The sequence below is a fragment of the Pan troglodytes genome, chromosome 3 (genome assembly GCF_028858775.2).
Source record: "Pan troglodytes isolate AG18354 chromosome 3, NHGRI_mPanTro3-v2.0_pri, whole genome shotgun sequence".
Lineage (NCBI taxonomy): Eukaryota > Metazoa > Chordata > Mammalia > Primates > Hominidae > Pan > Pan troglodytes.
Window position 1 is genome coordinate 57,829,409 of NC_072401.2, and position 26,498 is coordinate 57,855,906.

The 26,498-nt window shown below is 34.9% G+C and overlaps 1 protein-coding gene across 4 annotated transcripts in view; it reads left to right on the top strand.

Annotated features, from left to right (window-relative positions):
• ADAMTS3 (ADAM metallopeptidase with thrombospondin type 1 motif 3) overlaps window positions 1-26,498 on the top strand; it is a 299,485-nt gene that overhangs the window by 263,644 nt on the left and 9,343 nt on the right. For all 4 annotated transcript variants that reach the window (XM_063809577.1, XM_517240.7, XM_016951603.4 and 1 more), the window contains exons 11-20: window positions 567-680; window positions 2,714-2,859; window positions 4,071-4,246; window positions 5,357-5,490; window positions 7,017-7,140; window positions 10,470-10,550; window positions 12,429-12,592; window positions 18,052-18,217; window positions 20,711-20,843; window positions 25,426-25,633. In XM_063809577.1, coding sequence (XP_063665647.1) covers window positions 567-680; window positions 2,714-2,859; window positions 4,071-4,246; window positions 5,357-5,490; window positions 7,017-7,140; window positions 10,470-10,550; window positions 12,429-12,592; window positions 18,052-18,217; window positions 20,711-20,843; window positions 25,426-25,633 — 1,446 coding nt within the window. The remainder of the gene's footprint in view (window positions 1-566; window positions 681-2,713; window positions 2,860-4,070; window positions 4,247-5,356; window positions 5,491-7,016; window positions 7,141-10,469; window positions 10,551-12,428; window positions 12,593-18,051; window positions 18,218-20,710; window positions 20,844-25,425; window positions 25,634-26,498) is intronic.

A 26,498-nucleotide genomic window follows, 5' to 3' on the forward strand; every position in this document is an offset into this window, starting at 1 on the left:
TTTTTTGTAATTTTAGTAGAGACGGGGTTTCACTATGTTGACCAGGCTGGTCTCGAACTCCTGACCTCAGGTGATCCACCCATCTCAGCCTCCCAAAGTGCTGGGATTACAGGCATGAGCCACTGTGCCCTGCCCTTTTATTATTTATATTCAACTATCTATCTGATACCTACAGAGATAAAGAAAAGACATTTTGATAGCTTGAGAGCTGCCAAACCATTATATTTTCATATTTACAATATTCATGATAATTACTAAGTCTTTAGAAAATTTCAACATTGTCTATTTGAAAAACAAAACATAAAAACAGCAAGCAAAAACCTTAAAAGTCAACCAGAGAATCTCAGACAAATCATTGTTTATCATTGTTATTTTAGAAAAGCAGAATAAAAGTATTTTCTACCTGAAATTCTTATGCAGTTTTTTTTTAACATGTCAAAACATTGGCTATTGACTTGAAATAAGCACATCCAAGAAACAGGACAGAAGAAACTGTATAGAATATATTTTTGGTGCATGTCATGCTAGCTGAGAGTTCACTGAGAATTTGATTATCTATCTTCCAGTTCCGAACCTTTGACCCATGTAAACAGCTGTGGTGTAGCCATCCTGATAATCCCTACTTTTGTAAGACCAAAAAGGGACCTCCACTTGATGGGACTGAATGTGCTGCTGGAAAAGTGAGTATATCTATTTACACAATAAATATGTAAGATATGTTGCATAATTATCATCTTTAAAGGTCTGGAAAATGGTAAACACAGCTGTTTCATTTTTATGAAAACCATAGTATGCAAGGCTTTATTAAAGTAATGTACTAAGATAGTGTACTAGTTCCCTGTGGCAAAGGTAACAAATTTTTACAAACTTGTTGGCTTGAAACAATGGATATTTATTCCCTCACAGTTCTAGAGGCCAGAAGTCAAAAATCAATTTCAATGAACTGAAATCAATGTGTGGGCAGGGCCATTCTCCCTCCAAAGGCTGTAGTGGAGAATCTTTTCTTTGCTTCTCCCAGCATCTGGTGGCCACCCCACATTTCTTGATTTGTGGCTGCACCACTCCAGTTTCTGCTTCTGTAGCCACATTGCATTTTCCTCATCTTTGTGGGTCAAATCTCCTTCTACCCCTCTCTTATAAGGATACATGTAATAGCATTTAGGACCCCATGGATAATCTGGGATAATCTCTCCATTTTAAAATATTTAAGTTAATCACATTTGCAAAGACCCTTTTTCCAAATAAGGTAATATTTACAGGTTCCGGGGATTAAGACTTGACATCTTTGGGACTACCATTCAGCCCACTATTGGCAGAATAGGAAGAAGCAACTCAGCAGACTATCTGCCCCCTGGTAGTGGGATCTGATTGACTTGCTGGCATGCCATTCCTTGTGAAAGTTGCCCAGAAATAAAGTCATGTGAACTTATACAGAAGATTTGGCCTTGTTCCTTAGGGAAGGATGCCCAGAGGTTTTAAATCTCAAATTGTGTAGTCAGGATTGAATGCTCAGAAATTGGCTGAGTGCCAAGCTATGCTACTCATAAGGGCAAAGATCCCAAAACAAAGGCATGTTAAGAACTCAAGTTGAAAAGCTTTGACTAGTTTAGAAATAAGAAATTGTAGGCAGAACCAAAACCTGGTACAGAAGATTTATATGGCATTTACTTCTTTTAAAGCTCAATTTCAAATGTGTATAAACTGTACTTGTGACAGGGATTATATGCATAATAATAATAAAACCTGTCTTTTTAAGTGTTTGCATTATATTAGGCACTATGCAAAGCACATTATATACAATGTTTGGTTTGGGAAAATTCAATATCATAAACTTCTGACTAAAAACAAGAGTATAACGAGTTGATTCATTTTTGCTTTATAAAAAATTATATAATTAACTTTTTAACATTCAACTTTCTTAAATATATTGGTGTTATATTGAAAGTTATAAAAGTTGAGTTTTAACAAATGCTTTTATTGTACATAGTGTGAAAAAGTAAGTCAAAATGTTGGAGAGGAAAATGGCTAATGTCTCTTGAGCACCATGCCGGGCACTGTAAGCTAGGTGCCTCTATAGTATTAGGGTTCTGGTGGCCCCACTTAATTACTTCTTGGTCAGATGGCCTTCAACTACTTATGAACCTTTCTGGGCCTCAATTTTCCTCATCTAATTGTTGATGATAGATATATGACCCATCTATCTCTCAGAATCATTGTTAATGAAAAATTTTAAAAGTTAAATAAAAGTGCTTTGAAAGCTGCATATGTTTTGGACATGTTATATTATTATCTAAACCAAGACATAGTTTATTTTATCATTTTTAAAAAGATCATATAGCCCTCAAAATATTCTGGTATGATATAGGTAGTGACAGATGAAGGGTAAAATCTTACCAACTGTGCAAGCTGGGTGCTCAGAGAGTTCTTATTGATTATAGTGTTTGATGCTTACTGGTAAATGTATCATTTAAAAAAACTTGTCTGAGTGAATGTTGTTTTTCCATTTTAATTTTATACTTGAAAAATACAAGTCTAAATTACCCTTTAATAGGGTATATTAATGACATAATTGCTTTTGGATAATTTTAAATGCATCTCCACCTGGAAGAAAAAAGAGCAGTAAGAAAGCCCTTCAACTAGATGGTTCTTGTATAACAACTTCAGCTTTAGTGTATGCGTGATTTTAATAATTACCTTTTGTCATTTTTCTAAGTGGTGCTATAAGGGTCATTGCATGTGGAAGAATGCTAATCAGCAGAAACAAGATGGCAATTGGGGGTCATGGACTAAATTCGGCTCCTGTTCTCGGACATGCGGAACTGGTGTTCGTTTCAGAACACGCCAGTGCAATAATCCCATGTGAGTATATCCTTGTAACTCTTGTTATTTTTGGAGAGACCAGAAAATACTTCAATATTATGTTATTAGTATTCTGTTTTATAACGTGCATGTAAAACACAGGGCAGGAAAAGAAATTGTTCACAGTTCATAAACCAGTCTGTGTTTTTGATACATCTCCATTTATTAATCTTGTGACGAGCAGTCAGTGATGAAGAAGATCAAACGAAGACTGAATATTTTTAAAGAAGTTGCTGTTCAGGAATATTAAGAAGCTGAACAAGGAAAGTAGGTCACTGTGCCCTAAGGGCATGGGCATGGGCACTGCGAGATCGACTGCCAGAAGCAAGAGAGTGTCCAGGAAAGAGCGGTACCAAGCATACAGACTCTCTCTCTTCAGGGAGTGGAATGTGATTGCTTCAGAGGAAGGCAAAAGAAAGATTGTGATAGAAGGCCAGGTGACTGTTGGGGGAAAGTTATCTATTCATTCACTCAGACTACAGTTACTGAATTCCCTATTGTGTGCTCAGCAATCTTTACGAAGAAAAAAACAACTGAATTCTCACATTTAGAGGATTCTGCCTTGTCTAGGGTTTAATATGTGAGCAGCTTTTTCTCTCTGTTTCTGGCAGCAGGATGTCTCTGAGCACGTCTTTTGTAAGACTATCTGATGCCACATACCTGCCTTCCCAGTAAGAGATGATGGTGGTATTAGAAGTAACAAAGACAATAAAAATTAAAAGATCAGCTAAAGTTCATTATGAGCCAGAGTTGTTAGGAGTGCTTTAAATAATGTCAACTCATTTAATCTTCACAGTTTTCCTCAAAGGAAGATACATTATTATTTGCATTTTACATATGAGGAAACCGAGCCATGGAGCAATGACCAAAGTTTCTTTGAGCTGCATCTGTGTGTTTTATACATGGTAGCAAAATATCATTTTATTGATTCAATATACATGCTTTTTTTTTTCTTACACACTTTTGCCATGCATTTAAAATATATGATTTGAAAAGCTGATTTAAGTTGAGCCTTGTGTTTTGTTTTATTTTTCCACCCAGCAGGGAGAGAAGGATGCTTTGGAAAGGGACTGAAATTAGGAAGTATGAGTTCATTCACTTTGTGCTGGCAGCCCAGAAACTTTGGCTTTATGCCCTCAAGCACTGTGTCTGCAAGCTTCAACTGCTAGACAGAAGCCAAAAGGCCTTTTTAAATGTTGTCTTTTCTTTAGGCCCATCAATGGTGGTCAGGATTGTCCTGGTGTTAATTTTGAGTACCAGCTTTGTAACACAGAAGAATGCCAAAAACACTTTGAGGACTTCAGAGCACAGCAGTGTCAGCAGCGAAACTCTCACTTTGAATACCAGAATACCAAACACCACTGGTTGCCATATGAACATCCTGACCGTGAGTAGCCTCCTGCTCTTCTTCCTGCTGTGTGGATGGTTACTCACAGTTTAAGCTTTGCCGGCACGAACCCCATGGACTCTTGATCCCTATGTGGTAACTTAGGAAACTTGGTGCTTATAAGAGTAAGTTCTCCTGGGTTTCTAAGAATAAGGCTTAAATACCCTTTCTCTAAAGAGGTAAGAATGGTGCAATAGTTCCTGGCAAGCCGCACTATCACCATCAGCGGTGAAAAGACCAGTGGAAAGGAACGCCTGGGAGAGATGTTGGAATTCCTGATTCAACCGAAATCCCTCTACTAGGAAATACTTCTGGAATATTGTGATCTTTGCTTTCTGAACTAGAGAAAAATATAGTTCTTTGAAAATTGAGTCAGGACCAAGAGAAAGATCATTATTTAATAACAAAAGATACCTTGTAACCTTTTACTTTTTTACTATAGTTTAAAAATATATTTGGAAATTTTCTTTTAATGTTTCACTTCTTACTTCTGAATTTTTGGTTAAATATGTCCAATGGCAACTTTTTGCCATACTTCTTATTTGAGTGAATGAAAGGAAATAGTTATATGATTACATGCACCACTGGGTTCAGTTCAAATCCATGTTAAAGGAAAGAGGAATACACGTTAAGAATTCAAAGTTGCAACGCATTAAGAAGAAATGCATTGTTTTTATCTATTTTGGTGAAGTGAGTTGCATCCTGTAAGAGGTAAAAACTATGTTAGATGATTGAGTCAAATCACAGACATTCTTTCAGTGCTCTAATATTACGAAAACTAAACTGGTTTTGAATTAAGATTTATTTAAGAGCTCTGTTGAAATCTAGGGTTGCCCGGGGCAGTCCCAGTTTATACCTGTTGTTCCTGCTCAGTTATTACTAGAACCCCTTTTCTAGTTTAGATGACAAATTATATGGTCACCTTAGCTAAAAAAAAAAAAGTCAAATGTACATACTTTTCTCCTTACTCCTTATTTTATTTGTTTATACGGTATTCCTTTTGTTTTCAGGAAATCACATTGAAACCTTATATTTAAAAATAAAATAAACTATGCTGTTCAAACATTCCATTTTATGTAAATAGTTAATTTTATCCTCCATCTTATGCAGCCAAGAAAAGATGCCACCTTTACTGTCAGTCCAAGGAGACTGGAGATGTTGCTTACATGAAACAACTGGTGCATGATGGAACGCGCTGTTCTTACAAAGATCCATATAGCATATGTGTGCGAGGAGAGTGTGTGGTAAGTTCAAATTGCTTCCCCAAAGGCTTTCTACGTTATCTTTGTTTACTGTCATTCATCTGCACATTTTTAATTTTTTAAACTATTTTATCTTTGAAATCACATTATAGTAAGTGTCTATGAATAGTTCAGTAGCTAAAATAAATTTGAGAGACATTATACTTTCTCAAATCAAACTTTGGTCACTGGCAGAATCAAGGTTTAAATAAGTTTCCTAATTTCCAGCCAAATGCCTTTTCTGAGTAACTCTGAGGCCTCTAGGTTGGGAATACAAATTGGTAATAATGCATTTGCTTCGGGTATTTTAGTAGCCATCTGCTATTAAAATACAAGGTCTTTTTAAAAATAATCAGTGCTAAGTATATTTAATCTTTTGTTGTAAAGATAATAAGACATTTCTTTCTCACCTTCCAATCAATTCTAAGTTTAAAGGCTAAATTTCACATTAGAACAAAAGTAGTAGAGAAGCAAACATGTTTTTTTGCTCCATTTAATCTCAGGTTAAAAATGCATTTTATTTCTTGTGTTCATAGTTAAATCGATATGAAATTATCTTATTAACTGAAACACTGCTCCTAACATATATTTCCTTTATACTTCATCAAAACTGAAGTGCTGTATTAATGAGTCTAAAGTAATTGAGCTTACATTTTCCTGGAAAGCATAGTATGTCTTGTTCAGCTTTTACCTGCCGCAGTACCTAGTACATTAAACGTATGTGTTGTCTTTATTTTCCCTGCCACTTTTCATCCCATACTTTTGAGTGCAGTAGTGTATTGTGTATCATTATTCTACAGTGATTTACATTAAGAACATGCCTTGGTTCAGAAAACCTTCAGTATTTTCCTGTTTCAAGGGAAAATGTAAATTCTTCCTGGTATTCAATTCTTCTGCAGTCTATTCAATGCAGATTTTTCACTGTTCTTATCATGAAACACTATCCTTCCATTGGTTTAAATATGGGTTTAGATATTGACCTCTGCACCCACTTTCCATGAACATACAACTTCTCTGGCTTTGTTGTAACTCATCTGCTTTCCTGAAATGCTTTTCTATTCTGTGTTTCTTTGGCCCCTGTGAAAGTCTTCACCACCCTGGTGAAGTTTTGTCTCACATCATAACCATCTTTTAAAGATTGCACTAATATACAACTCACTATATTATCCATCATCATAAATGTGAGAGCAGCAAGGGAAAAGCACTGTCTTGTTGTTTTCTTGTCTCCTCAGCATCAGCTACATCTGTTTTCATTACATGTGTGTTTGATGACTATGACAATTTAAAATGGTATAAATATTTCATTGGACTGGAGGAAATATATTCTTTATTACTTAGGGTACAAGTCATTTGGTTTCCCATTATTTTTTTTAAAAAACTGAGGTATTAAAAATTATGACTACAGTGGCAGTTTGCTATAAATTGGCTGACTGTGGGCCATGACTGAACAAAGGGTTCATCATTCTCTGGGATGTTGACCACTACTGGGCACACTAAAATTAGCCACATTTGACATCTTCTCTCTCCAGAAAGTGGGCTGTGATAAAGAAATTGGTTCTAATAAGGTTGAGGATAAGTGTGGTGTCTGTGGAGGAGATAATTCCCACTGCCGAACCGTGAAGGGGACATTTACCAGAACTCCCAGGAAGCTTGGTAAGATGAGGTCTCTCATGAATTTACTATTCTTCTCTGTGATTTGTACTTTTTGAGGCTTCTTCTTTTAGAAATGCAGCATTTTCTCTATAAACATAATCAAAATTTAGCTGCTGATTTATTGTTATTCAGATTACCTTTTAAGGAACTTAAAAAAGAAAAAGAAATCACTTTGAATGAATTCATACTCCCTAGCATCAATGATGAAAAAAATACATACTAAATTTAGAAAAGAAACAAGTAAAATCAGTATCAGTTATACTAGCTAGCTAAAATCTGTGTTTTATTTTGCATTTTTAATAAAATGCAGATTGAATTATTAGAATTGGTGTTTATTTTGTATTCTTGTTGCATATAAATTATTGATCAGGAGTTTAAAAATTACAAAATTTTAGATACAACTTTTAAAATATCACATTAGTTTTACTTATTTTAAAAGTGAACAATTTTATCCTGTTTATAAATCTAGGAATCTTGGATCTGTATTTCACATAATTTTTTAAAATTTACTTTAAACAAAATTGAGGTACAACCAAAAACTAACCTGAGATGTAACTGCTCATCTCTATAAATGTTTATGCTTGTTACATAGTCAATAACTTGAACTTAGACATACACTGAAGGTTCAAAGGTGGAACAAAAAGCTGTCTTCATGCATCAAATAATACGCAAAATTATCCATAGTTTAATAATATTCATTGGAATTTTCATAAAAGATTTGTATACAAACATTTATTACTGAATAATTTCTTGAGTTTGTATCAGATATTATTCAGTTATTCAATAAGGATTTATTTGGCAAATGTTTCTGGGAATTCAGCACTTAAAGATAAATTTGATGTGGTGTTTGCTCAAGAAGATTTTGATGTCTTCCAAAGAGCCGTTGATATCTTATAAAATCATGAAAGTAAAACAAAAACAAAGAAATATGGTTTACGTTAAGTAAATTGTCATTGGGGTAACTTTTCCTTTTATAAAAAAGTTAGTCTTCATCCAAATGAAATAATTCTCTTAGTTTTTGTATTTTTTATTCCCATTATACCCCTGATATCTAACTCAATTACTAGGAGACTATATTCTAATGTTTTTCTTGTTACTGATGTCTTTGCTATTCCTGTGTTATAAATTACCATGTTTTGTACTTTGAAAATTGTTAAAAAGCAAATATTGCTATTTCTGACTGATTGCATTATTAAAGCAAAGAGAAATATAATTATATACATGTATTATATTTCAGTGGAGTCAAATGTAATTTTCTTCATCTTGCTGTGAAATAATATACTGTGCTTTCTTGGAGTTACATTTTATTCTTTTCTTTTGGATGTAAAATAATTCATTTTGTTTTATTTCCGCAGTGAATAATGTAAAGAAAAGGTCTTGCCATGTTCATTCATTGTATATTATGTATAATATAAGGTATTGATACTGTTTTTCAGAGAGTTCAAACATCATGCTAAACTTGCAAATCAAGGCCAAAAGAACATTAGAAAATTTTCATCTGTCATACCAATTCAAACCGTTCAAAGATAATCTAACTTCCATATCTTTGCACTAATATTGTCATCATAGTGATTTAATAGACTAATTAACCTTTTCCAACAGGAAAACATTTAAGCAAGAGGTGCCATAAAGAATTGAAGTTGCTGGAAAATGAAATCTGCAAGTATTCAACTTCAAATCATCTACTTAGTCTTACTTTCATGCTTAGTCTTACTTTCATTGACTATTAACAGTTTATTGGCATTATCTATTACAAATGCATTGTGACTTCAACACATAAACTTACAGAACATATTTTATAACTTGCCTAATAAAATATATGACTTATGGGATAGTCAATGAAACAACAAGACTTTGATAAACATGAACCCTCCACTAATTAAAGACATTCTGTTTAAGGGAAGACAAGAGGCGCTTTCACTTTACCCAAAGGAGCTCGTAATATTTCTCTTGCTGAAACAAGAGAAGCTAAAAACGTACTGGGTAAGTTGTAGCAAACTGCAGAAAGATGGGCATCCATAAATGGCATCAAGCTGTTTTGCTGTACTTGGCATCTTAAGCATGTTCCTTTTAGCCACTGTGTACTCAGGCAAACATGGTACATTTCATGTGTTAGACTTTACCCCAGGCTAAAGTGCTGAACACCCTGATCCCAAAAGGACCACTTTATTTAGTGAGGACACTAATAAATATTGTGAAAGACTTAGGTAAATCTATTCATAGGTGTATGTTATTATACATATACAAATGACAAAAACACTTGTTTTTTCTTATTTCATCAATAATTGTGGATTGATAACTGGATTTCTGTTAATATTCTCCATAGAATATGTATTGGATGTTTCATAATGTATTGAAGGTGTAGGTTACATAATCATTTTATATTCATTTATTTGTACGATAATGAGATGTATAACATCTGTTCTAATTGACCTGACTATTGTCAGGTCATAATATTTACGATTTATGGTCATAATCTTAATTCTAAATGATTGTAAGATAATTTTTAGGACATGTGATAGTATCAACATAGTATGTGATATATGACATTTACAGTAATAGGAATGACATATGATTTTAAAACACAAAGCAACCTGTTAAGCATATTGATTTTCTTATTTCTGGCTTAGGAGGTTTTGAGGTTAGGGTGCATATAAAGGCAATGCATAACACATCTTGCACACATTTTCCAACTAAGTGGTTTAAAATCCATGTTGTCGATTTGGTTAAAATAGTCCCATCATAAAACTTGTCTAAAGCTTTAAAATTAATACTGATCACAAGAAAAATGAAAGCACTGATTTTTCTGTTGTAACTCCTTTAGAATAAAGAAGGCTTTAAATATGAAAATATTTTAATAATTAGAAGTTTAGCTGTCTATACTTCCCTCTTAGACTTTTAAAATAACATGTAAGCAGATAACATATCCCAAAAAGTTTACCACTTAAGTGAACTTTCACTAAAAATTGACTCCACTTCAAAAGGATGGTTTAGAAAACTAGAATCACACAGAGGGACACAGGAAAGCATAGTATTTGCCTGAATTGTTGTTCACATCATTTGAAGGTCAATGCAAGATAAGTGACTAATACGTTGGTAACAAGATTAACTTTTTTCCCTCTTTAATAAAAAAAAAAGTTTCCTCTAATTTCATGTTGGATGTCACAAAAGCTACCAATGCTTTGAAGTTAATTTCCGAAACTGCTTCTTTAAATTTATGGATGCCCTCTTCTGCACGCAGAAGCAGTAAGAATGTAGTGCTCAACTAACCATGGTTGTTGCTTTTGTTTTCTTCTTTGCTTCCTACAATATTTACTACACATGCAAAGGGTACCTTAAGATGTTTGATATACCCCCTGGGGCTAGACATGTGTTAATCCAAGAAGACGAGGCTTCTCCTCATATTCTTGGTAAGTGTTTCTGTCTGCTGTCTCTGCTTTAACATGCACTGAAACATTGAAATGTCAAAGAAATCCTAAATATAGATATGTATATATATACACATATATGTGCATACGTATATGTACATACATGTGCATACGTATATGTACATACATGTGCATACGTATATGTACGTACATGTGCATACGTATATGTGCGTACATGTGCATGTGAATATGTGCGTACATGTGCATACGTATATGTAAGAATCAAAATAATATATAAATGCATTAATTGAATGTTATGTAGGGTTTTTTTGGTCATTTCTCCCAACTATGCTTACTTTAAAACAAGAAACATAAAAAAAGTAGAGCTTTAATTTTGTATAGAAACTGGGGTTGGTTCCTAATTATATGAGGGAAAAATCATTTGACAAGCTTATATTTCTTATACACTTTTTGCTCTGTTATAAGGAATAAGAAAATAAATATGTTAATAAAATCCACTAAATCAAGGAATATCAGAAAAATTCATCATACTTATGTTTACAAATAAGTTCTGATATTTTGATTGATCCAATACTGTACGTATCCTTATTTTTATTGTATTTCACATTCTTTGAAAAGCAACCACAGGTGAATTTTACTAATCTAATCTTAAATTATTCTAATATCTGACATGTGTCAGGTTTTTGACTGGCACATGCAGATCCATTTGCCACGGAGAGCTGATTATAATTTCCACAAGAAGATTTTTTTTTCTTTTGTGGGACGATTACATGGAAATGTCACTTTAAAGAGGTTTACATTTAAATTGTATAGACAAATGTAAACATAACTTACTTATTCCTTGGCCTATAAGAACACTAAGATAATTTCCGAAGCTAAGACATCACGTATCAACTCCATGAAAATTTGTAGCAAATTGTTTTATTTCAGTTGTGACTTTAAAAAGTGCATTGTTTTATGGTGTTTCATAGAATTTTTAAACACATTTAAATTATATTCACTACTAAATGTCATAGTAGTCTAGCAGTCAGCTATAGTTCTCTCTCAAGCATTTAAAATCCCTTATTTTTCATCCTAGAATTCATATTAATGTCCTTGGAAAAAATAGACCAGTTTAAAGCCCAAGAGGAATAAATACATTTAATTAAAATTACTCATGTTTTTCACACATTTTCAATAATTGTAGTAACATGAAATTTTGCTTTCTAATGTAACATTATATGCTGATAAACAAATCTAAAATTTAAAATCCCATTCATTATTTTTTACTCATTAAGCCAGCATTTTATTTCATTGTATAATATGTAATAAATATATACTACATTAAGAATTCCATTAGCAGTAAGCAGCTTTTTCTAACTATATGAGTAGATGATATGGCTCTGGAATTTTACAATCATGAGAACTAAATTGTTGCCTGAAAAATTACTTCAACTATGTTGGATGACTATAAATATTTTGACCAACTTTAAAAAATATATGCAATAATTAACCGTTACATTATATGCTATCCTAGCATAAATTGTTTCTATTAATTATTGAAAAGGTAGCTATCATTTTCAAGATATTCCCAGTTTTCTAAGGAAATATATAGGATAAATGATTTAGAAACTATTAACCTCTTTGACGATGTTTTCAAATGGGAATATTTGCAAACATTATTTTTGCCTATTTAACCATCTTGCCATATTTTTGACTAGTTAGGAATGCTTCTTGAGAGTTTTGAATGCCTAATCAAGACAATGGAAATAATATCAGAACTAACACCCATTTTGATTCCTTGCTACTAATAAAGAAACATGGTCATTGATTTGTAGAAAAGATATACTTGCTGTGAATCTTCAGCACTTAATATGATAAAATAAAATGTATGCTGGTTACTCATTTTTCTTCCTTTAGCTATTAAGAACCAGGCTACAGGCCATTATATTTTAAATGGCAAAGGGGAGGAAGCCAAGTCGCGGACCTTCATAGATCTTGGTGTGGAGTGGGATTATAACATTGAAGATGACATTGAAAGTCTTCACACCGATGGACCTTTACATGATCCTGTTATTGTTTTGGTATGTGGCATTATGGGCTCATGGTATAGTTAGCTCAGCTTACTTTATAATTAATTTATCTGAAAACACTTTTACCTTGAACATTAAGTGTACTTTGAACTTTGAAACATGAGTTGCTTTTTAAAATAATTCCATTTATCTTCCCCCCTACTCTTTGTGCAATATTTTCATGTAATTTATTATATAGACATTATAAACTGAATAATGCAGCATTCTGATTTTTGACTTAAATAATCAGTTATCATCTTTTAAAGACAACACTAAAAGTAGATTTTTGTATTTACTTGCATATTTACCATTTTGTATGCTTTTCATTCTACTTTGTACATCTGACGTTCCATCTAGTATCATTTACCTTCAATATAAAGATCTTTAGCATTTCTTGTGGTGTGGGTGTATTGGCAAGTAATTCTCTCATCTGTCAATGATCTGAAAATATCTTTATTTCACCCTCATTTTTGAAGGATATCTTTACTAGATATAGAATTTGAGTTGCTAGTTTTTTGGTTTTTTATTTCCTGTTTTCCCTTCTTTCAGCACTGTGTTTTTATGATCTTGCAGCGAGTTCCAAGGGTTTGGGGGCTGATCAAAGAAAAATATATGGCCACAAGGTGGCAGTAGCACACACACACTTTATTTGGACTAGGCCTCAGCTGGTTTGCAAGTGGGGCCACTACCTAGAGGAGAGAAGGGCAAGGGAACTTCTGAGAAAGAGGGGAATCTGAGGTGGTTTATGTGCCTAGGTGGTGTCATTCAGCAGCACAGAAGAGAGTCTGTGGGTCAGAGGGCTCCAAGGGAGGCAGCTGCGTGAAGTCCTTATAGCCAGAAGGTCTTATTCATATCTAGCAGATGTTGGATGTAGTTTCCTAGAGCTGTGCAAAGCAGGCAGTCCCCGAATGGCTAAAACTCCCTCATTTGGGCAGCGTTAAAAACAACTGGATGTATAAAAGTTTGTATTTGGCAGCAGAGGGCTTTTGAGCTAACAGATCTCAGCCTCAGCCTGCTGTGAAGAAAGAACCTAGGGGCCAATATACAGGAGCCCTCTTTTACTCATTTATACAGCACTTGCCTTCCAGAATCCATCATTTATGAAGAGAAGTCTCATTTATATTGCTGCACTGCATGTAATGTGTCAGTTTTCTCTGGCTGCTTTTTAAGATTTTTCTCTTCATCTTTTTGTTTTGTCTTGTTGGTTTAGCAGTTTGACTGTGATATACTCAGTTTACCGTGTTCTTTGTATGTCTTATGCTTGGGGTTCACTGAGAATCTTGGCTTTGTAGGTTGATGTTTTTGACCAAATTTGGGTAAATTTCCCATGATGTGTTCTAGTTAGTTGTTTTTCCCAAACCCTCACCCCCACCCCATCTTTCTCTTCTTCACTCCTAGGACTCACTTAAATCAGTTGAAATTGTTCTACAAGTCTCAGGCTCTGTTCATCCTTTATAATCTTTTTTAAAATACATTTTTCAGATCGGATTATTCCCTTTGAGCTCTAAGTCACTATTTCTCTTAGGTGATCTCCAATCTGTCCTTGAGCCTATCCAGTAAATTTTTCATATCAGATGGTGCACTTTTCTTTTCTAGAATTTCCATTTGGTTCTTTTTTTTTTATTTCCATTTTTCGGCTGAATTTTTCATAATGTTCACTCATTACATCTAAGTTACCCTTTAAGTTCTGGGTCTTCACGTTGTCAATTTTTTTTATGGATCACATTTCCTGCTTCTTTTTTTCTTGTACACTCGACATTTTGGAAGATAAATTGTAAGATGTCTGGTTTTGTTCTGGAAGGAGGTTAAGTTATTGTCAGATCATTCTGATCCTTTAAGGCCTAGTTTTATTCTTCCTTACAGCTAGTCTATTTCAGTGTTGTCCTTCTTCCCATGGTGTGGCCTTTCATGGTGCCAGGCTCAGCCCTGCCTGGTTTCTGGTATCTCTGTCCCACCCCCAGCACTCCCACTGTGGACTGCCTGGTGTCTTGGCTTGAGCATACACAGACCAACCCTCAGTCATGGACCCATGTAGATTTCTAGGTGATCTCTCTAAGCAGGCCCCTCTTCTTTAGTGGCCGGCTCTGAAAGTTCCAAACTCTAATCTAGCTCCAGGTCCAGAACCTGGCCCTTGTCAGGAATAAGATCTGGCTTGTTTCTCTTCTTACAAGGATTGGTGTCCTTTGTCATGACATACATTGCCAAACAACAAAAAAAAGTTTCTGCAAATATTTTGCCCAGTTTTATAGCTTTTAATATCAAGACGGCAACTCCATTACTCCCTCATGGATGAAAGCAGAAGACATCTACTTGATTTGAAATTTATTGTTAGTTTCTGTTTTATACAGAATTTTTATTTATTGGATTTCCTATAAAATATTATACTTAAGTCAAATTGCTCCACTCAATTTTTAGGGTTTTTTTTCTCTGAAAATTAGTTCCATTTTGAAATATCTGTTCAAATCTTTCGCCCATTGTTAAAGTTGTTATATTTTCTTTTTGTTGAGTTTCGAGAGCTCTTTGTATATTCAAGTCCTCTGTGAAATACATGATTTGCAAATGTTTTATTCCAGTCCATAGGTTGTCTTTTCATTCTTTTAGTAGTTTCTTTCATAGAGCAAAATATTTTAGCTTTATCGAAGTCCAATTTTTTAATGTTTTCTTTTGTGGATAAAGATTTTGGTGTTACGAAATTTTTTTTTGTCTAATCCAGCATCAAAACATTTTCTCCTACTTTTTTTGGTAACTGTTTTAGAGTTATACATTTTACATTTAGGTATATGTATCACTTGGGGTTAATTTTGTATGAAGTGTTAGGTCCTTATTTTTGCATATGGATGTCTATATTAGTTATCTATTGTTGTAAAACAAATTACCCTCAAACTTAGTGGCTGAACACAAGCAATACTTATAGTTTCTGTGGAACATGTATCTGGACACCACTTAACTGGCTAGTTCTGGCATAGAGTATCTGATGAGTTTGCTGTCAACTGTGGCTAGAGTCATCTCAGCTTGACTGGGGGTTACTCTGCTTCCAAGCTTAGCCACATGGTGCTGAAAGGCCTCAGATGATTGTTCCCCAGCTTTTCCATGTGGTGGGTAGCAGTCCATGATTCTTTACCACTTAAGCCTCTCCATAGGATGTTTATACGTCCTCACAATATGGCACTGACTTCCACTACAGCAAGTAACTCAAGTGAGCGAGAACATGGGACAGTGAAACCGAGACGGAATTCTCAGTCCTTTTTTACCTAATGTATCTACATTTCTTAAACCATCATGATGTCCAGTTGTTTTAGCACTATTTGTTTAAAGTCTGTCCTTTCTTTATTAAAATGCCTTTCAATTGTGTCAAAATTAATTATCCACATTTATGTGGGTCTATTCTAGACTCTCATCCTGTTCCATAATAAAATATATGTTAATCAAAGTTTTATTTAGATTATTTTAAATATGAATGATTGGAGGCCAGAAGCTGTATTTCACGCTGATATAATTACATTGTATTCTTTTCTAGCAACATGAGTATCTGGCTTTAGAGACCTGATGCTTAACCATCATGATAGATGCTTCAAGATTTGCCCACTGATTATAATCTGACCACAGCAAGTGGTGTGGGCTGGAGGTACAAGAGGGAGATTTGTAGCTAGGAGACGAGGGTGTAGACAAGCAATGTTCTATCATTATGACATTGCTTTTCCATTCTGAGTCCTGGAACATGGTGGCTAGGCTGTCTGGGGCAAAGAGAATTAGATATCTGGCTAGAGTGTAAGGGTTGTTCGAATGGTGCTTGATTTTTAATGCTGTTTTAAAAACAAAGACAGAAAAAAGAGAATAAAAGCCAGATAACCAGATCCTCTACCCCCACTGATTTTAGTATCACCTCATTTCTCAAACAAAAGGTAGTTCTAAAAATTTAGTTTGGAATACCAATGAATTGCACATTTCTCTCTTTGCATAATCAGTAAAATCCTATGAAAGCTACATGAAAATCAATTTTTTTAAAGGCAGCTTTGCCCTGAACAAAATTAAAAGGCAAGAGACAAACTGAGAAAATATTTGCAACTCATATTACAAAAAGGAATTCATATCTTTAGTGCACAGATTAGGAGAGAAAAAATGTGTACAGTTCCAATAAAAACCAGGACAGTCATGCAATGTACAGTGTTTAAAATATAAGTGAGTAATAAACTTAGGAAAATTAAACTTTATTAGTTATCAAATAAATAACAACTAAAATCATGATATTTTCCAATTAATAAAGGTGAAAATTATGTAACATGTAGTGTCAAATGGCCACTTTCATACACTCTCATTATTAAAGTAACAATTGTTCTAACTGTTCCGGAGGACCATTCACCAGTCTATCAGAAGAACTAGAATTATAAAAAGTGTTTGTTCTCTTCAGTCTACTAAGAAACGCCAGAAATCCCCACAAAGGTTGGGAAAATTTCTAATGAATACAAATATTGAAGAGTTACCACACACTTATTAACAATAATACATAACAATTTTAGGATTACAGACTATGCTGACATTTAAAAGTATATTTTCTTTTTTTAACTTTTTTTTGTACAAGTGCAATTTAGCTACATTGATATCTTGCATTGTGGTAAAGTCAGGGCCTTCAGTGCATCCATCACTGGAGCAATGCACATTGTACCCACCAAGCAAGTTCCCATCATTCAGCCCTCCTTCCATTCCCTCTGACCCCTCTGAGTCTCCAATGACCATCATTCCACACTCCAAAAGCATGTTTTCAAAGAATATTTTGAGAAATGTGCATGTTACATGAAATAAACAAAGCCAGGAAAGTAAATATGTCTGTACACACACACACACACACACACACACACACACACACAATGCAAATATCTTGAGGGACTATCACAATAATAAAAGTGACTGGTTTTCTCTAGTTAGGTAGAATTATGATTTTTCATTTTCTTTCTATTTTTCCATAATGTATATATTTTCTGGAGGGAACATTACTGTCTTTATCATCACAACACAACAATTTCAGTTGAAGACAATTTTAAAATGCATCAAAATTTTTACATTTAAAAATTCAAAAAATTTAAAAATTTAAAAATTTTAATTTAAAAATTTTAATCCTTTAATTTTAATTATAATTCTTTACATCTAAAAGTTAAAATCCTTTAAAAAGGAGATGATATAATTTAAGGAAACCTACAGTGAACCTTATAAAGTTATTATTTTTATAATACAAACTCTTACTCCTCAGTGTATGTATTTTTTAACACTTTTATGTTAAAAGTTTTATAGATACTTCATCTTTTTCTTAAGCAGGGCACATTTGCACTATGGTTTATAGAAATAAAAACATAATTTTTGAAACTATTTGAAAGTTTTCAGTTTTAATAAGAGCAATATTCTGAAATATTTGTAATTTTACACTCAAAATTTAAAACCCTCAGGTGATTTACATATTGATTTCATGTGTATGTTAGATTATACCTCAAGAAAATGATACCCGCTCTAGCCTGACATATAAGTACATCATCCATGAAGACTCTGTACCTACAATCAACAGCAACAATGTCATCCAGGAAGAATTAGATACTTTTGAGTGGGCTTTGAAGAGCTGGTCTCAGTGTTCCAAACCCTGTGGTGGAGGTAACAATTGAACACATTTATTATATTAAAATGTAATGCATATAAAAACCAATCTTGCTTCTACCTTTATTGCTGTCTCTAATCGAGGCCACAATCTGAGAAACACCAAACATAACCATCAAAACATCAATACAAAACATTTTTACTGAAATCTCAGAATCACCAAATCATAGGATTCCTTTCATAACAGTGGCAGACCTTAAAATCCTCTTGCCCTTTTCTCTCAGGTCCTTTGTCTTGCATTTACTGTAGTGGTACCCTTAATCACTTTATTCTTCCCAAACGCCAAAACTCTCCCAAATTCAGTGTACTCTGGTCCTCATCTTTCTTCTTACCTACTTTTGCTTTCTGTATCTCTCTGCATTTCTACCAGAGTTAATAATAAAAGAGCTATTGGTTACATGACTGTGTAACTGACTATGCTATGTATTTGAAACCAGATACTGTTCTAAATGCTTTATATATCAATGCATGAATACTCACAATGGCCCTACGCAGTTGGTACTGTTGTTATCTCTGTTAAAGTGGTAGCAAAACTGAAGCACACAGCAGATAATTTCACAGAGCCCATAGGATTCAAACCCAGATAACCTGGCTTCTGAACACATGCTCTCACTCACTGCACTGTGCTGCCTCCGTTCCCTCTCCAGAGTCTATTAAGCTGGATTTAATGTCTCTCAATTTCTCCCATCATCCATTCCTCTAGTTCTAAACAAGTGCTCCATTACCAATTTCCCACCATGGGCAGGAGAAGGCAAGAGGCTGTTACAAAAATGACAGCAAATAATTGAGAACAAAATTTGTATTAGGCAGTGCTTGTGTAAATTATTTATTTTATAATTTTAAGTTCAAGGCTGTATTTCTAAAGTGTTTTCTTGAGGGAGGAATACAATAGTTAAGTATTTTAAATGACATCTCTTTATCCATTACAAGATGCTTATTTAATTTGGACCCTCCCTTCTGCTGTACTCTCAACATTTACTTGGTCATAATATTTGTCAGATATACCTTCTTCATATCTACCACATCTATTCCTTCTTCACCAGACTCCAGTCACCACTTTGGGAGGGACGATTATTGCAATAGCCTTTTAACTAGCCAACTAATATTGATGTTCTTCTCTTCCTTAATTTGCAGGGTAATTTTTCTTGAATGAATGCATGAATGAATGGTAAAATTATATTATTTCCCAGATTAAAATCCTTCAGTCTTCTAACATGTTGCCCTGAAGACACAACATCACTTTATGTAGCATTCTTTCTAAAAATGAATCACTTGAATCTCATCATTAGAACACAGTTAAACAGGCCCAAATTGTGGAACATTTTATAAAACAAATAGTTTTTAAATTTCAAAAGTAGTAAATGCCATAAGACAAAAAGAGGTTCAGTAATTATTTCTGATTGATGGAGGCTGGAGACATAACAGTTAAACGCAACATATGATCCTTGACTGGAAAACGATTGCCATAAATAACATGATAGGGACAATTGAACATTTTTGAATAGGTCTGTATGTTAGATAATAGCACTATGTCTATGTTAAATGTCCTGATTTTAAGAATTATATTATAGTTATATAAGAGAATGTACTTCTGAAATCTGTGCTGAAGTATTTAGGAGTGAAGGATCAGGATGTCCTCAACTTTCAAATGGTTCAGCAAAATTATATGTATATTTACACACATACACATATATAAAGAAATATAGCAAATGTGGTGACATAGTCACAAAAGATCAATCTAGGTGCAAGGTATACAAATATTGTTTTTTCTTACAACTTTTGGATAGGTTTGAATTTTTTCAAATTTATATACATAATTACATATATAAAAGTTGATGTTTGAGAGACCCTCAGTAACTCCCTATAACCTTCAGGATAATGTCCAGAAACTTGTTAGACACTGAAGGCTTTCAAGATCTGATCCTTCCCTAACTCCTGCACTCTTCACACATGATCCTGTAGCCACATGAAGAAACCACAGTTTTTCACACGTTATTTCCTTTCCTTGGAGAATAATTCTGCTTCATTTCCATTACCCCATACTATCTGAACTTCAGTATTCTGCTGAAGAAAAGTACTGATCCTCTAAGCTTTCCCCTCCCCTCCAAGTTACAGATCTCTTCCCTCTGTGTTCCTTTGGTGCCCTCTACTGTAAGTTATTTACATAGTTTTCTAAAAGCCTATGTCACTAGGTATTGTCACAGTGGTTTTCGTATCTCTCTCTCACACTAGACTGTGTATATTTAGAGTCTAGTTCTTTAACATGCATGCAGTTGCAATACTTATCAAATGTATTCTCTGAAAAGGTAAAAGTTTTTGTTTATTTAATGTTCTTTGGGACCTTCAGCACCTATTGAAGTGCCGAATTGTATGCACTCAATACATATTTATTGAATGGATGAATAAATGTATGAATGAGTAAGTGAATAATCAAGTAAGTATCAGCATGAAGAAGTGATTAAATCCAAAGAACTTTATTTCCTTTTCCAGGTTTCCAGTACACTAAATATGGATGCCGTAGGAAAAGTGATAATAAAATGGTCCATCGCAGCTTCTGTGAGGCCAACAAAAAGCCGAAACCTATTAGACGAATGTGCAATATTCAAGAGTGTACACATCCACTGTAAGCATCTATTTTAACTATCATATCTGGAGGTCAAAATCAGGACTTCACTGCCTTTAGCTCTTTTTAGTTTTGATTTTATTTTCAGTCAAAGCTCTATATAGACATGGTTTAAATAGTCAAGTCACTTCACAGGAATTATATAAAGCTGCAGTTCTGTGCCTTTCACCACATTCTTGTTCCTCAAAAACAACCACTTTCAACTTTTATATTTATTTTGATATTTGGTAATTACTTGCTTCCATCTAAGTCAAATGTTTTTGCTTCTATTCCCTGACTTTTTTTGGGAGGTGGGTTAGACATTATACATTGAATTTTCACTGTGAAATCTGAAGATTGTATTATTTTATGACTACTCCACAAATGCACACCCAGAGGCCACACTTTTTCCTTCCCTGCTACTCCCATTACTGACCTAACATACCTTTTACTGATCACAATATTCAGGGTTTGTATTAACATGTATCTCTCTTAATACCTGAGTCACACAGCATGCATTGATTATTATGGTTTCTTTCTTGTAACGTTTCTTCCAGAATAAATGAATATTTTGATTTTATGTATTTGATCTTCTACTACTTTTCCCTAATTCATTCCCAAACTCTCTTTCTCAGTATCAATCCCCTCAAAATACTAAATCCAAGTATCCTGTCACTTTAGTCTCCATAGAAATGGAAGAGTCTTAGAGAACAGAGAGTTCTCTGTGTTCCAGCTCCAGCTTGGACTTTTTACCAGCTTTCATCCTAGGGTTTCCTTTCACCATTCTCCTTGGAATTCCTACTACCTTTCTCTTCTCTGGGATTTCCTGTTACTCCAAACTATAATATATCATCCCTCAGACTCAAAAATACTGTTCTGTTATTATCTACACTCAAGTGTTGCTGTTGAAAAGTCAGTTGCCATTCTGATTCTCAATTCTTTCTCAATGACCTGTTTTGGTCTCTTTGTCTTTCAAAGTTTGTAGGACCGTCATGTTTTTCCTAGTGTCCTGAAATCCCAGTGATGAAATTGACTGGGTGCTCATTTTTACTCATCGTTGTGCTGTGTACTTACAGAGTTTTTTAATTGAAAAATAAAAATTGTATGTTTTTATGGGGTACGATGTAATGTTTTGATGTATGCATACATTGTGGAATGATTAAACTCAGCTAATTAACCAATCTATCACATCACATACTTATCATTTTCTGTGGTGCACACATTTCAAATCTGCTCTCCTAGCAATTTTGAAATATCGATTTCATAATTATTAACCATAGACACTATGCTGTTCAGTAGATCTCAAAAACATGTTTCTTCTAACTGAAACTTTGTACCCCTTGACCAACATCTCTCCATTACTCCTTCACCCTCACCCAAGCCCCTAATCACCACCATTCTAGTCTCCACTTCTGTGAGTTCCACTTTTATAGATTCCACATATGGAATCTAGAAAACAAGTGAAGGTCACATGGTATTTGTCTTTCTGTGTCCGATTCATTTCACTTAGCATAACTTCCTCCAGTTTCATCTATGTTGTGGCAAATGACACAAACTTTTAAATATATAAAATGGATATCTTTTATCTCTGGAAGATTTTCTTGTATTTTTTTTGTTTTGAAAAAAATTCTCCCATGTTCCTCAGTGTTCTTTCTTTCTAGGACATTCGTAGCTTGGATTTTCTCTCCTATTGTTCATTGTTGCACTTGCCGAACCTTTCATTTTTGCTATCATATCATTAATATTCAAGAGATCTATTCAGGTATTTCTTTTTCAAGGCATTTGATTTTTATTTCACAGATGCAATATATTCTTTTATCTCTTCTGGAATATCAAGGATTCATTTCCTGTTTCTAAGTAATTTCTTTTGAGTTCTTTTCTTCCACTTCTCCACACCCACTCCACCTCCATCATTTATGTTAGAGGATTTCTATGTGGTAATCCTGGGATGTTCATACGTGTATAAAAATGCAGTGTTTAGAAGGCTGATTAGAAGTTTGCCTTACAGTCGTAGCTGGTGGGCTCAACTATAGGGTGATCTGACTCAGCTATTTTATTGAAAGAGCCTCAATTAATTGTATATTTAGGGTTTTTCTTATAAAATAGATTCCATAGAACAGAATCAATTTCTTGCCTAGGGAGTGTAAGCCAGTTTAAATGCTGTTCTGGAAATGTGTATGGGTTTCTAAAGTGATCTCACCATTTCACAGATGGATTTTTATGTAACCTTCTGTTTTCACTGTGGTTCCTTTCTCTCTTGATCATGTCTATTGTATCCAGTTAAGTCTGGTTCACATTCTACAGAGGATAAACCTCATGTCTTCTGCCTTGGAGGAGGGCAAATCACCCTGTATGGTTAAGAATCAGGAGGTCTAACTGCTACCAAACAGACTTTTCATTAGTTCTCCTGCTTTCAGTCTTGGCTTCACCCTTGTTTTCACAGCCCACAGTGAATCTAAGGCCTCTAATCCCTAAATATTTCTAAAGTTCTACAGTGCAAGTCAGTTTGCTCATCACCTTGTACTGCTGAGTTGGACTTCATTCTTCTTAGATCTGCTGAGTTAGTTTCCATATGTCCATCTGTCTTCTAGGTTCCAAAATTATGTTGCTGTGACTTCCTCTCAAATTTCTTTGTCTTTCTAGATTTATAACATCTTTGTCATTTACTTTCATTCTGAGATCTTAGGAGGGAATGGAGGTAATCAGAAGTACCTATATCTGTGAAGTATAATATTTGTCTTCAAAAGAGAGTCATCACTGAGGTCTTCAAAATTGAGCAAAATTCCTCAGTCCAGTTGCCTTGAGACATTTTACCACCAGTTTGACAAGCTAAAGCAGTCTTAAACTGTGAATACCAAAGACTGCCAAGGTTTTAGCATGGTTATATTTTGGTGCCTCATATATATGGAAAGAAAAAAAAATTGCAGAGGGAAGGTAACTTTGGAAAAGGCAAATTAATTTTAGCCTGAATTACATACAGACAGCTTGCATAACCAGATGGAGTCAATGGTGACCACCCTTTGGGACTTGGTAAGCATGTGTACTGCAGAACTGTGTGTAATGTTGTATCCATAGCTGATTTGGAGAGTGCTTGGGACACTGACACTGACATTAGAATTTGAGAATGTCCCCTGGTTAATATTTTGGAAAATGCCTCTGGAAATGTTTCTATCAGGTGCATTTGTGTGAACAGTTTTTACCCAGCCCCAATGCACACCACCCTTACCTCTTGTCAGGCCCAGTAAGGGCCAATAAGAAGAACTGCATTATCCAAACAGTATAGATATGTCAAGTAGCCTTCATAGCAACAACTGTAGAAATAAAACAGTCATATCAGTTAAAATATTTAAACATGAGTGAACTCTCCAGATTTTATAAAAATGTGCCCTCGTCCAACCCAGAAAAAGACATGAGGTGTATCCTCTGTAGAATGTGAACCAGATTTTTAACTATGTATAATAGACATGACCAAGAGAGAAGGAAACCATAGTGAAAACAGAAGGTTATGTAAAGAAATCGTAAGTGTGTCTTAGCAACCATTAGATGGATTCTGTTTTAAAGATTCACTGTCAGATGTTTAACACCATTAGGCAATATAACTGAGAGTGAGTTGGTGCTATCCTTGAAAACTGCCTTCATGCCTGAATCTAACAGGGCAACTTTAAGATGAGTTTCAGAAACCCTCTGTAGATCATCCTTTAGGAAAGAAGAAGATTTCAGAGTCACTGAGAGGCAGAAAAAAATAGGGCATTAAAAGTTTCAGCCACATCCTATTTGAGAAATACGAACACTTTTACACTGTTGGTGGGACTGTAAGCTAGTTCAACCATTGTGGAAGTCAGTGTGGCGATTCCTCAGGGATCTAAAACTAGAAATACCATTTGACCCAGCCATCCCATTACTGGCTATGTACCCAAAGGACTATAAATCATGCTTCTATAAAGACACATGCACACGTATGTTTATTGCGGCACTATTCACAATAGCAAAGACTTGGAACCAACCCAAATGTCCAACAATGATAGACTGGATTAAGAAAATGTGGCACATATACACCATGGAATACCATGCAGCCATAAAAAAGGATGAGTTCCTGTCCTTTGTAGGGACATGGATGAAATTGGAAATCATCATTCTCAGTAAACTATCGCAAGGACAAAAAACCAAACACCGCATGTTCTCACTCATAGATGGGAATTGAACAGTGAGAACACATGGACACAGGAAGTCATCACACTCTGGGGACTGTTGTGGGGTGGGGGGAGTGGGGAGGGATAGCATTAGAAGATATACCTAATGCTAAATGACGAGTTAATGGATGCAGCACACCAGCATGGCACATGTATACATATGTAACTAACCTGCACATTGTGCACATGTACCCTAAAACTTAAAGTATAATAATAATAAAATAAAAGTTTCAGCCTACTATTGTTAAAAAGTTATCCATTATATCCATCTTTCTGAAACCACTTCCTGAACTGCAGTGTGCCCACTAGGTTGCAAGTCACTTAGAGAGCAGAAAAGTCTAGGCTTTGCAGGTGGGAATGTGTACACTATACATACCAGTGATAATTTCAATATTAAACCCCGGTACCCACAGCTGGGTAGCAGAAGAATGGGAACACTGCACCAAAACCTGTGGAAGTTCTGGCTATCAGCTTCGCACTGTACGCTGCCTTCAGCCACTCCATGATGGCACCAACCGCTCTGTGCACAGCAAATACTGCATGGGTGACCGTCCCGAGAGCCGCCGGCCCTGTAACAGAGTGCCCTGCCCTGCACAGTGGAAAACAGGACCCTGGAGTGAGGTAGGTGTGTGAATTCTGTGCATGCATAAGTAAAGTGTGTGTGTAAGCATGTGTAGATATTTTAATTTGGCTTAAACATCAGTTAGGCTTTGTGTGAACTGAGAAACTACTGCATATTTTGTAATTACCTGGAGGTGTTAGGAAAAATTAATGCTTTAAGACAGTACATGTTAGGGGCAAACCATGTTTATGTGTTTCATAACATAGAGAAGAAGTCTGAAAGATGACTTCTTTTGTCTAATATTTTTGTTGACTTTCCTATTCCTTCAGTATAAATTCCAAACCCCTAATATTGAATGCAGGGCCCAGCACCATTTGGCACTGCACTAACTCCTCTTATTCTTTCTTCATTCCAACTCTTTGTCCCAGTTCGAGTAAACTTCACACTGTTCCAAACAGACCATGCTTGTTTGAGCCTCCTACCTTTCAGCTGACTTGTACTCCCCCTCCTCCTACCTGATAATCTCTCCTTCTCCACCAAAACTCATCTCCATAGTCCAAATGACCACCTTCCAGGTGGTACCTTTCCTGGCAGTTCCTCCTCTATATCTGAAAGGCAGTACAACTTTACCATGCTGTTCATGACAGAGTATTATAACTCTGATTCTTGAATCTATATTTGCCACTAGTACACACATTTCTCAAAAATAGTATGCCTTGTTTCCTCAGCACTCAGCTAGTGCCTAGCATACCTGTCCAGATGATGTTTGTTTGCTAATTGGCTGACTCAATGTTGCATTGTCAGCTATTACCACCTGTCTTAGATATTTCTAAAGACTCAAAATAAGAAATCTTGGGGTCATAGGAGAATAGATTATAGGAGGAAAGGGCATGAAAAAGCAGACAGAAGACTAAAGAGTAAGTG